The 12,167-nt window shown below is 41.9% G+C and overlaps 1 protein-coding gene across 4 annotated transcripts; it reads right to left on the bottom strand.

Annotated features, from left to right (window-relative positions):
- Nucleotides 1-100: 100 nt before the first annotated feature.
- fnbp4 (formin binding protein 4) lies at nt 101-12,057 on the bottom strand. 4 transcript variants are annotated; one of them, XM_036002955.1, is made up of 17 exons: nt 11,780-12,057; nt 11,093-11,170; nt 10,884-10,999; nt 10,173-10,347; nt 6,730-6,877; nt 6,527-6,629; nt 6,075-6,422; nt 5,728-5,920; nt 5,462-5,601; nt 5,263-5,367; nt 4,827-4,960; nt 3,669-3,838; nt 3,186-3,475; nt 2,944-3,061; nt 1,920-2,113; nt 791-948; nt 101-645 (listed from the first exon to the last, which is right to left on the bottom strand). In XM_036002955.1, exons 1-17 carry the CDS (start codon nt 11,781-11,783, stop codon nt 555-557), a joined length of 2,565 nt encoding a protein of 854 aa, XP_035858848.1. In that variant the 5' UTR covers nt 11,784-12,057; the 3' UTR covers nt 101-554. The 4 variants fall into 4 exon arrangements, with proteins under 4 accessions (XP_035858848.1, XP_035858847.1, XP_035858846.1 ...); XM_036002954.1 differs by having other exon boundaries at nt 5,483-5,601; nt 11,660-12,027; XM_036002953.1 differs by having other exon boundaries at nt 11,660-12,023.
- Between the last annotated feature and the right edge of the window lie 110 nt (nt 12,058-12,167).

Below are 12,167 nucleotides of genomic sequence, written 5' to 3'. Positions count from 1 at the left end.
CTGTACTATTACTACTACACATGCTTTAAAAGAAAAGGTTTAAAAAATAAATACATACCATGTAAAAGACAAAGCAAAAGACAAAACAGGTGCATTTGGAAAAAACAGTTTAATAACTTTTTACAAAATGTACAAGTTCAGTGACATTCCTTCCTCTTCCAAAACATGGCTTATCCCATTATACATTATATGTACACAGTTGTAAAAATGCTGAATAAAATAGACAATCCCTCCAAACAAACTGTGGTGGTCATCTACAGGGGTCTATAAAAAATGGTGGTGAAGTATTTCTGATGAACTCAAGAATTTTGGCACATTTACAATAGTGGCAAAAAAAAAAAAACACAAAAAAGGACAATCAAACCCCTCTGCTGAATGGCCTGCCATGTAGGGGCCTTTAACTGTCTCCATCATGAACACGTAAAATGGTAAAGGAAGTCCATAGATCATTAAACAGAAATTAAGCTGGGGTATGATGACCTTATAGTTAAGGTTGGAGTGGATTTAAAAAAAAAAAAAAAAAGGAAAAGCTGACTGAGTTAACGTGACTGATGTTACGTGCTATTCGCCATCTTTCGTTTCTTCAGTCGTTCCCGCCAGTTATCAGGAAGTGCCTCAAAGTTGGCATTCTTTGAAGCTTTCCCTCTGTAGAATTAAGAACAGTGAAGGGTTACCAAGATGGAAAAATATCAGAAGAAACGGAGAGAACTTAATGAAACAGTGTAGCTACATCCTTATATCTTCATTATAACTAAACTAAAAACTTTAGTCGATCCAAACATAAACGTACGTCATGAGCTGCTGCTGCTTCCAGTCCTCGATAAACTTTTTGTTAAGCAGATCTCTGTCCTCGTCACTGGAGCTGCTCTTCTCTTCTTCATCCAACTCCTTCTGGATGCTCTGCCACTTCATCACCAGAGAAGGCATTTTGATCTTGCTCTTCTTGGACTATAGTCATAGGGAGAGAAAAAAATATATACTTCAGGTCTTTTGTATTTGATATTTAAGCATTGGATTAGAAGGACAGCTTGACTGTGTAGACTTAAAAAAAAAAAAAAAAAAATCAAGTACGAAAAATCAATCCAGAAGGTTTACAATGGAAAAATACAATTAATGTATTATTGGTAATAAAACTAGTGCTGTCAAACGATTAAAATATTTAATCGCGATTAATCGCATTAATGGCATAGTTAATTCGCAATTAAATCGCACATTTTTATCTATTCTAAATGTCCCTTGATTTCTTTTTGTCCCATTATTTTTTCTCATTTTAATGCTCTTATCAACATGGAAAAGTGGATCTGTTTGCTTTGTGCAAATGTTTTTTTATTGAAAACAACATTGGCATACTGTAGTGTTCAATTTCACACTAACATTCTCACTTGGAGCAAATAATCTCACACAATGTAACGGCTTTGACAAGGGGGCGGAGAATTCGCATCAGCTGTGTGCATCAAGTGGTATTTCAGACTGGACGTGCTGCGATGATAGCTCAGTTCACTCAGTATTTGGCAAGTTTTTAAAAAAGTAAATTTTCCATTCAGAATCTTATTGGCATCCATTTCGGCGTCTCGCGCTCGCCATCCACTCAAAACGTGACGTTAGCCTACTACTCTTTGGCCAGATCGCAAGCCTGGCGTGCCTGTTTTGTTTCCGGTCTAACTAGATCCGGTGTGGTGTTGTAGTTTTTCTAATGTTACTAGTTGTTGCAACAGCATGTGAAAAAAACTACAAAGTTTGCTAGGTCAAAAAAAAAGTTAATCTTGCGATAAAAAAAAAAAATTAGTTAAAATGGGTTTGCGTTAACGCCGTTAATAACGCGTTTAACTGACAGCACTAGTTAAAACACATTTTTTTCTTCTAACTCATCTACTGCCCTCCTTTGACACTTGATGTAATAGGTTAACTGCAATGCTAACCTTATCCTTTTTGGCTTTCTTGGTCTTGTCTGTGGGCAGAGCTTTGGCTCCAGGAGGTTCAACCGGCGGCTGGGATGGTGGCAGTGGTGGTTGAGGAGGTAGGGCCGGGATAGGGGGGGCAGGGGGTTCACAAGGGACCAAAAGAGCAGGGACAGCCGGCATGCCCCAGTAGGCAGTCGCTGACATTAGAGGAGCTGCAGACAAGGTGAAACCTTATTGAGTAAACACTTGACAATTTTGCAATTACATGTTTGAAATGCAATCCCTTAAACCTACATTGTGTAATTTTTTGAGTTGATTCTTAGCAAAAACCCCTTTGTTATTTCACAAATATGTGCTCATTCATGTGTAATTACTTCCACCAACTAATCAAAGTCTTCTCGTAAGCGTAGAATCTGCCATTTAGAATCATTCAGAATACATACTAGTGAGTCGCTCGAAAGACGGCCAGCCATGTAGCGCCTCCATCTTTAAAATACATTAGCCAAAGAGGGACATACCTCCGCCTTTAGCGCTTTTAAACTCAGTGGCACCGTGACAAATGCCAGGGGGAGATTACTCGCCAGGGAAGCGAAAAAGAGAATTAAAACGACAACGCGACAGGCAAAGCAACAAGACCAATTGGAGTGGCAAGAACAGCTGCGTGTAAACGATGGAGAGAGCTAATTTCGGGTTCGGCCACCGTAGGAGTTGAAATGCGCTCGGAATGGGAAGGGCTAGAAAGTAATATTGTTGATTGTCATACACAATTTCACCACTAGATGGGAGAAATTCTTACACAATGTAGCTTTAACTTAAGCACTGTCTTAGTGAGGTGTTACACTGATGTTCCTTCACTCAGTATGAACATAAATCCTGTATCGTTACTATTCTTACACCTGCACCTCCTTACGAATGTTCAGTGTTTGGACACCATGATTGGGTTCTAGACATGTAATAATCTTGTTTACACATGCATTTTTGCTACTGATATTAATACACAGTATAATGTAACTGCAGATGTTGTGTAGTGATATCTGTTTACCTGCACTGATAGCAGGCTGGGTGTAGATAATGGGACTGCTGCCAATAGTAATGGCTTTATTCAGCTGACTGGCTTTACGTTTCTGACCCTTCCCCAATGGGCCCGATGACTCCACGATCTGTGAGTGACAAGAAATATAGCAGAAGTTAAAAACTGACCCTCCTCCTTTATTCAGAACTTACACATCTTGCATTATCCAGTATACTGATCAAAGAAAAGAAAAAAATGGATTACTCCCACACCTTCATGCTAGCAGTGCCTGGAGGTAAAGGAGGCCTCCCACTGCCGTCTTCCTCCGTTCCAGGGGCTGGAGGCTCCCCGTCATTATCATCGTCCATCTCCATCTCCACCTCCATGATCTCCTCATCGCTGTCAGGAGGGGGAGGAGGTGGAGGTGGTGAGCCTGGGGGGAGAGGTGGAGGCGGGGGGTTGTTGGAAGGCGGAGGTGGGCTTTCAGGAAGAGGAGGTTGAGATGGGGAACAGAGAGACGATGGAGGTGGTGGTGGGGCAGCCATTGTAAAAGTAGACAATCCTGTTTTAAAAATAAAAAATAAAAAAAAGTGATAACATGGGGAGATTAGGGAGGTTGGCATTATGTCACATAGTATGCACTTAATACAGCACAACAATATTTACTGAATGCATACTCTTTATACTTCTGAAGTCACTAAAGAAGACACTTAACAGGCAGGTCTAAGGAGCAGCGACCGTAGTAATAGACTGACCTGTGACCCCACCAGCAGTTGCAGACGATGTTTTGGCGTCCCCTGGACTGGAAATCTGTGTCTGGGCACCTTGGCTGCCTTTCAGGCCCTCCTCCTTGTCCTCCTCTTTTGGGAAATCCCACTGGGAGGCACTGGTCCGGTCGTTCACATAGAAATACCGCCTGTGCTCTCTAAAGAGTGGGACAACAGAGATAGAAGACAAGAGTCTCAACGACTGGCCTAGCAACTGGCTGAGTGGCATAATACCCTGGGATAGTGGGGCAAGGGAGTGGACATAATGGCCACAGTAGGGGACAGGAGTGTTGGTATGGACAGCAACTTTAGCCGTCCAACAGAAGGGCCCAATTAGAGTGTGGTTATGGATGTGGATAGGGAACCCACCTTGCTCTCAAAAACAAAGAAAGCAAAACAAATCATCTCTAGGTCCTGAAAGTAGCATTCAGCAGCTCACACCATGGTTGTCACATTTGTTCCGTTTTAGACAACCATTCCCTCCCAGACACAGGAAGACGCCAGGGAGGAAGCACCATCATAATCATCAACAACCATAGGTCAGAAAATAACAGGCACAGTCAATTCATTTTACATCAGAAAGAAGAAAATAAAAAAAAAAAACAGGAAGACATATGAAATAGAGTAGGTCTGACCTGCTGGATTCCCGTCATTGCTCCATCTTCACCTTTTATTTGATGCGTGACACTCCTCGCTTCCAGGGCATCACTCTGTCTGCATTGCATTCTGGGGGTTGTAGTCCTGTAAAGTGCAAAGCTCTCCCACGCAACCAACCTTTCTACCATACACCCCGCCCTACCAAATTTTCCACTGACTGGACCCATAATCAGTCTACAAATGCCCTTTACAACAAAGGGCTTAAGAGTCTGGGTTATGGGGACAGGGAGTTTTCTCTGTGACAGGACGCAGGCTGGCCCAGAGTGGATGCTCCCTTATCAGTTTGTGCAAGACAGAGTGCCAGGATTGCATCACAGAAACCTGAAGAGTCTGTTTCTGGTAAGTATTTTGATCCTCTCAGACTGGTTAAGCTTCTCCCCAAGTCATGTAACAAAGTCTGCAACCTCGGCACTGAGAAGGGTGTAGTCACATGGTAAAATTTTTGGGGGACGAGGGAGTTTAGAGATGTGAAAGGTAAGGAGCGCGTACCTGTCCCAGTGGCAGGACCAGCCTTTAGGGGTGGCGTTAAGTTCGTAATATTTTATGTGTTCGGCAGCTTCCTGAAGCCTGCGGCGAAGATAGACCCCATTCAGAGCGCCCTCCCTCCAGTCAGCAATCCGAGTCTGTGTGTGTGTGTGTGTGGGGAACATGAGACAAGAGTGAGATAAAAGTAAGTAGAAGTAAAGGGATAAAGAGACATAAAGACAGAAGAGCCACAAGATAGATGAGTATCACGAAAGAGTAATTACAGTAAGTTTCCACAATGACACCTTTTGATGGATTATTATGAGAATTTTAAATATTAAGTACTACCACGTCCGTGTGGAAAATGATATGAAACAAAATGAAGCGTTAAATATTTTAGAAGTCGCACTGAAATATCTACAACTGGAGCCTGTGATAAACCGTACCATTGTCCTCTCACCTCAGTTTGTAGCAGAAGAAACTGGAAGTTTGAGATCGCCTTTTTGTTTATCCCCAAGAACTCCATCTTGCTGGTTAAGGTGTTAGCCAGTTGTCCAATCTGAAACTACATTTTATTTTTTTTCCAGCATTAACAAAACATGTATCAAAAAGAGATTGTCACAAAAATGATGGTCTGTAAATGGTAACGCCGTCGTTACCTTGAGCTCCGGCGTTTCCACTTTGAGCTCAGGTGTTTCCACCTCTTCTTTTACCGGAGGTTTTGTAACCGTTTTCTCCTCAGAACTGTCCGTTTCCTTGTCGTCTCCTTCCGCAACACTCTCTAGGACTTTAGAAAGTGCTACAAGACACAAAAGAGGCATTTAAGTATGCATTAGTAAAGTAAGTGGGATATTTATGCATTTTTCACCCACTCCCATGATGCATGCCATCCTCCAATTGCGCATATGTAATTCTTTAGACTCACTCGTCTCTGTGTGGTCCTGTAGGTCTGAGCCTCTGCTATTCGAGTCGGGGCTGGGAGCAGAGGGGAAGGCAGTCTTCCACCGGCTTTTCTTTAGTGTAGGGCCATGAGAACCAGAGGCTTCTTGGCTGGTCTCAGAACAAGGACTGGAGCCCGCTGCACTCACATCACCCTCCTCCAGTGCCCGGAGCTCAGCCTAGGAGCCAGACAACAGGATAGAACTGGGTTACACAGACAATATTATATATTTTGAAATACCACTGCTGTACATTAAAAAATACCTAAAAAAAAAAAAAAAAAGGTAATTCCTGCACATGTCAAAGCTGTAAAAAGACTATTTAAAAACCCACCTTTTTCCTCTCCAGAGCCAGTTCCAGCTCCATTGTGTCTTCCTCCGTCTCCTCCTCAGCATCTGAGTTGTCTCCCGACTGCTTCTTAGTGCCAAGATCTTTCTGGACCGTGGGGACTAGGTCAGGGTCCGGCAGAGGAATAGAGGGGGATCCTGCCGGGCGAACGCCTTCGCCATCAGAATCCAAACTGTTCTCAGTCTCGTCCAAGCCTTTAAGCAGTCTTTTTCTCCATTTTTCTTCAGCTTCTTTCACTTCCGAAGGAATCAGAGGACCGAGCAGAGATGCAGCCACTCCACAGCGCTCCTCCTCTTCACTTGTGAGGCCTACAACACTCTCAATCACCTCCTTTTAGACAACACATGAGGGTGATATATTAAAACTCAGAATAACAGCCCTTAAACACAACAGAATCAAGATAGTTCACATTTGTGTTGGACTTCAATGAAACTTGCCTTCACTTTGGTCTCTTTAGTTGACTGTAGGGCTGCAGCAGATGCAGCATTTTCCTTGGTGTTGTAAGCTGCATGCCCTGTGCCGTTGCCATTGACATTAGAGCTACAGAGAAAAAAAAAAAAAAAATGCATACACTGCACCGCTGAATTTCTGTACTAGAGACAAAAATACTAAATACTGTCACTCTGTCAGTTGCTCCTACCTTTTGGCATTCTCCTCCAGGCTTTGCACCTGATCAGCTAGATAATGCGGCAGCTCCCAGGACACCTCGTTGGTTACAGTGTTCCAGTAATAGTAGCAGCCAGAGTTCTCATCCCACACCTCCTGCCAGTCTCCCATCTCTACACCCACTGCAAAAAATATATACATACATATTAGAGGCTTTGAGACAAATAGCCTTTTGGTGATATAATGCACACAATTTATCTGTTTCCACAAACAAACAACCGCTACTCAATTTATCTGAATATCTGAATGACTCCATCAATTTGTAGCAAATTGGAAAGTGGAAACAACATAACAAAATGTTGCTATTCTAATGGTGGTTTTCAATTTCAAAGCAGTTAAGTTGTATTCCAGAGTATAAGATGATTAATATAAAAAAAAAAATAACGTCTTTCTTCCAAGTACGCCAGCAGCTTTAAAAGGTACACTGTGTAGTGTTTTAAGTATTTCAGGGTTCATACGCATTTTAACCATTTTAACTTTTCCATGACCTTTTCGGCAAATTTCTATGACTATGTATTCCTGAAAATGTCAGTCGACATTATACAATAAGAATACAAATCTGTATTAAAGTTTACCCTCAGAGGTTTAACAATAAAATGAATGACAATTTATGTGGTTCATAGTGGGAGTCGTAATATCGCGCCCCGAATAGAACAGTGAGGTTAAGATAGGGCTGGGCGATATGGAGAAAATCAAATATCACAATATTTTTGACCAAATACCTCGATATCGATACCACAACGATATTGTAGTGTTGACTATTGGTGCTTTCACAAAATATTTACACAATGAGTTTTTTGATAAATAATCATCAGCAATGTGGATATAACGACTAAGTGAGTAAAGGCAAATAATAGAACAGTTACAACAGTCTGGTAAGTTCAGAAAATGACTTCACTTTACTGCAATGCAGCCTTTAAAACCAGGAAAAGACACCACTTATGCCATATTACGATATCCAAAATCTAAGATGATATCTAGTCTCATATCACAATATCGATATAATATCGATATATTGCCCAGCTCTAGGTTAGGACGACGTGAAATACATTTATTAATCACATATTATTATACTGTGTTAAAAAAAAAATTCCATGACTTTTCCAAAACTTTCTGGGTCTTTTTATGTTTCCAAAACCTTTCCAGGCCTGGAATTTGCATTTTTCAAATTCCATAACTTTTCCAGGTTTTCAAAACGTATGAACCCTGGTATTTTATTAACTAAAATCAATGTCTTCATTCACAAATATGTCCTAATTGGTATAAAATGACCTCTGCCAATGATCTGACTTATCCTCGTAAGCGAAGAATTTGTTATCTGTATTTACATTGGATGGGTAAGTCCAAGAAGGCTTCCATGTCGTTCCGCTATTTTGAAAAACTATAATGGCTGAGAGGGACATAAAGCACTAGCAATGCTTTTTCGTTCAGAGCCAGCGTCACGTGACTGAAACCAGCTGTAACGGAGGAGGAGATCAGTGAGAGGCAAATTTTAAAGCCTGCACTGCACTTTAGTTCATAACGGAGGATCATACTTATGCCGAGCCACAGGAGAAGGAATCCTCGTCTCCAAAAAAAAGCGAAAAAGGGAATTAAAAAGGCAACGTGACCGGCGAATTCAAAACATGAGGGTAAACATCGGGGTAGCCTTTGCCAGGTGGAAAGAGCTAATGAAGGAGAAAGACTGTCAAAGGGACGCTGTAGTTGCCGGCTTTCTTCTCGACAGGTAAGTCAACGTTGCGGTCTAAATTACGAGGGTAATTACTTATACATGCTCACACTAATGATTCAATGCAGTTTGTTTGAAATAACGAACCTCATCACCCGAAAGAAAACTCGATGAATAGCTTCTTGGTACACAACGGCTACCGTAGTTGCAACACATATTTGAAAAAGCGAGGCGCTAGAGAGCACTATTCGTTTGAATGCAAAATACAATGTCACCGCTAGATGGGAGAAGTTCCTACACGACGTACCTTTAATACACAGGCAAAAAAAAAAGAATCTGCTTGAATAGGTTATAAAGAGTATAATTAATATGAAATTGCTCTGTTAAAGTATTATATCACAGGTAGGCCTGTCACGATAACAAATTTTGCTGGACGATAAATTGTCCCAGAAATTATTGCGATAAACGATAATATTGTCGTTCTGAGACCATTTTCATCTGATATAATGATAATGGCATAATAATGCAGGTACACCTTTTCAAAGATCAATAACCTTTTATTTCTAAAGAATATTTAACACTGGAACTGGAAGACATTTTAAATATCCACAATATGTCTTTGATCTCCTTTAGTATGTCAGTATGTCATCTGTCACGCTGTTGGACAGTTGTGGAATTGCCGTTTGTGACACGTATGTTCTCCCAGGTAATTCGTACTGGCTGTCAAATGTTTGCAGCATTCCTCGAGTGTTTGCGATAGACTACAGACTCTGTACTACATTTAACAATTATTTATTAAACACTAAATATTAAATTTAAATAATATATAATTAATACATTATATCTATCTATATCTGTGTGGCTATCTGCCACATGGCGAGTAAATGTTTGTACCAAAATAGTACTGTTTTTCAGTCTTCATTTTGGCGAAGGTGCAGCTATACTTTCTTCTGCAGGTCGGAACTTCGTGGGGGCGGGACGGGCCGACACACACACACGCACGCGCGCACAAACAGACGCCAGCCACCACGTCACTTCTGTTTACTGATAGCTAGTGTTTACCTCAGGCTAATTCATTAGCTAGTAAATGGCGATTTTTGACAAGCAGGTAACGGAGTCTCAGTTCACCGTCCGGGAGCCTCTGACACACTGACAGCTGTAGGCTTGTACCGGTTAATGTTCTGTGCAATGTCGGACACATACAGCAACTTTCCTGAAACCGCTTGCAAGACTGACAAGTCCACAGCAGCCCGTGGCGTGTAAGTCCGAGCCTGTCTCCACCCCTCCACCTGCAGGTTGTCAACTGCGTGGTTTGGAATGAAAGGGAGAAAACAGGACGCCGAGTAACACAGCGGATATCGCTCATATACGTCTTCTTTTTTTGACGGCGCCTTAACTGCAAAGTCTCTCTCTCTCTCTCTCTCTCTCTGCCAGGAGTCCCGCCCCCACAAAGACCATGCGACTGACAAGAGGGTTCACTCCTCGTTACGCTAAGGAACCGAGAGTGGTCCTCTAGTCTCTTTGGTAGAGAGAGAGAGAGACAAGGAAAACAAACAAGCATGCAAATGGAAATTATCGCGGCCGGAAAAATTATCGAGCCAATTTTTTTTTATCGTGCGATTAATTGATTTATTGACTATCGCGACAGGCCTAATCACAGGTACTTGAAAAAGAGTCCATTGTCAATCAGAAGGACATCAGAACATAAAAAACTTTATCTTATCTTTATCTACAGTACAGACAGTTACCTCCAGCAAGCGAGTACTCAGTATTGTACTCAAACGATGTGTGTTGTTGGTTCTGTTCTTCATTGGCGGCTGGCTGCTGAGTATTAACCTCAGGTCTGGGTGGGGTGCTAGTTGGGACCGAAGGATGAGATGCTGCATCCTCTGAACTTGGCTGAGTGGTGATTGCATCAATTTCCTGTGGTGGGAAAAATGGCAACAGGATTTATATTTTTTTGACAAAACTTGTGTTTTCAGCCCTTAGAATGAACCACACTTTACTTAGCACTAGTCTTTACTTTGATAATAATATTAATTTATGACAACCCAGGTCCAGGTTAGAAACCTACGCAAAATTGATTCTAAAATCAGAAAACCCAAAACCTGCAGTTTACTTGGTAATTATTTGCCACCAACCCATAATTATCCACAATGAATAAGGCCGAATCACAATCTCTCCTTTCACTTCACAACTACATACTGTGCTTCTGAACAGGTCTGAGCCTGATAAGTTAATTCCAGTTGGTTCATTATGCATCTTAATTACATACTTTACATCAAGAAAACTGGGTTAACACATTGTGTTTTTGACGTTGTGAACCGTACATACAGGTAACTGTACCACCAGGTATACTAATTAGCTTGAAGTTATACATCCTAAAAGAAAACACTCAACATAAAAATTGATTCAGTAGCAAAAACGGAGGATTAAGATAAGAAGCAAATAATACTCACAGCCATGAAATTGGCCAATGTGCTGTCAATGTCAGCAGACTTTGTCGTTGTATGCTGAGAGTCTCCAGCATCTTCTTCATCACTATCATCATAGGCTCCAAGCAAGGACAAACCCTCTAAAAAGGTAGAGATAAAACACTTGGTTCAATCGACTGGTTTTCCAATGCCTGAGAACCAAAAACAGCACCACACATATACAGTTACTCTACCTGTTGCTTTTGCTGCGGGAGTCTTCATGTTTGTGAGCCTTTCTCTCACGAATCTGAGTCCATCGCCCTCTTGTTCATCTGCAAAACAATGCCAGCCAAGAGGTTAGCCTTGAGCTTCAACGGCTGCTACAGCAAGCTAGATAGAGGCTAACGTTGTTCGCCCACATAGATACTCACTCCCCTAGCTAGATAAAGCAAGTAAAATGTAACGGTATTTGTGTTAGTTGGGTACATTTCGTTAGCGTTAACTGGCCCAGTCATTTGTCATAAGCCTATTTTGGCATGCTCACATAACTACTAGCTTGCTAGCTTAGCACGCTAGGCGATAGCTTCTAGTCGATGCAATTAAAAACATCACGGTGTCGTGTCATGAGCCTAGCACATAACGTTAGCTATAATTTGGCTTGGCTAATTCTTGGTAATGGTGTATTTTTGAAACGAGAAACTCAGCAGCTAAATTTCGTTAAGTAAATCGATTTTTTTATGAGATAGGCCCATTCTATACACCTCGAGCATTTAGCACTCAACTAGCCTGTCGCTATCAAGCCACTGAGAAATAAAAAATACCATCGGATCCCGAGGGTGCTTCTTCCCTCTCTCCGGCATTCCCACTGCGGAGCCCGGGAGGTGAAAGCTGTAGGATCGTTCTCCGACCGACCAGTCCTCCTGTGAGGCGACTTTTCTTACCCATCGTTGTCTCAGTCTAGTGGCCTGCTCCCTTCCTTGGCGTCGTTGTTGCGGCTCTGCTCTGCTGCTGCTTGGTAGGTAATGGATGCTAGATCGCATCCGATACACGTGTCGACGTCAACATGAGCATACTGCGCATGCGTCAATGCGTAGGCTTCAACGCCATTCAGACGTTACTGCAGTTTCTATTTAACATACACTCTTGGCCTCTTGGGTGCTAATGTTGTTAATAATTTCACCCCAATTTCGGATCACGACACATTGATTTTCAGTCTTCGGCTGCAATAACGGACATGTATAGACATGAAGCCCAAAATATTGACGCCTGCGCGGTATGAGCGTGTTGACGTTAACTATGGATGTATTAAGAGAACGGGTAAACGGGTGC

Source organism: Sander lucioperca, chromosome 7, assembly GCF_008315115.2.
Source record: "Sander lucioperca isolate FBNREF2018 chromosome 7, SLUC_FBN_1.2, whole genome shotgun sequence".
NCBI lineage: Eukaryota > Metazoa > Chordata > Actinopteri > Perciformes > Percidae > Sander > Sander lucioperca.
This window is presented reverse-complemented; position numbering and strand designations above follow the sequence as displayed.

What these genes read in the sequence shown, in the direction of transcription:
- fnbp4 (XM_036002953.1), bottom strand. Translation starts at nt 11,783, where the DNA reads ATGGGTAAGAAAAGTCGCCTCACAGGAGGACTGGTCGGTCGGAGAACG. An exon ending in CATTGGCCAATTTCATGGCT is followed by an intron (nt 10,348 to 10,883) that starts GTGAGTATTATT and finishes TTCCCACCACAG; the next exon opens with GAAATTGATGCAATCACCAC. An exon ending in TGAGTACTCGCTTGCTGGAG is followed by an intron (nt 6,878 to 10,172) that starts GTAACTGTCTGT and finishes TATTTTTTGCAG; the next exon opens with TGGGTGTAGAGATGGGAGAC.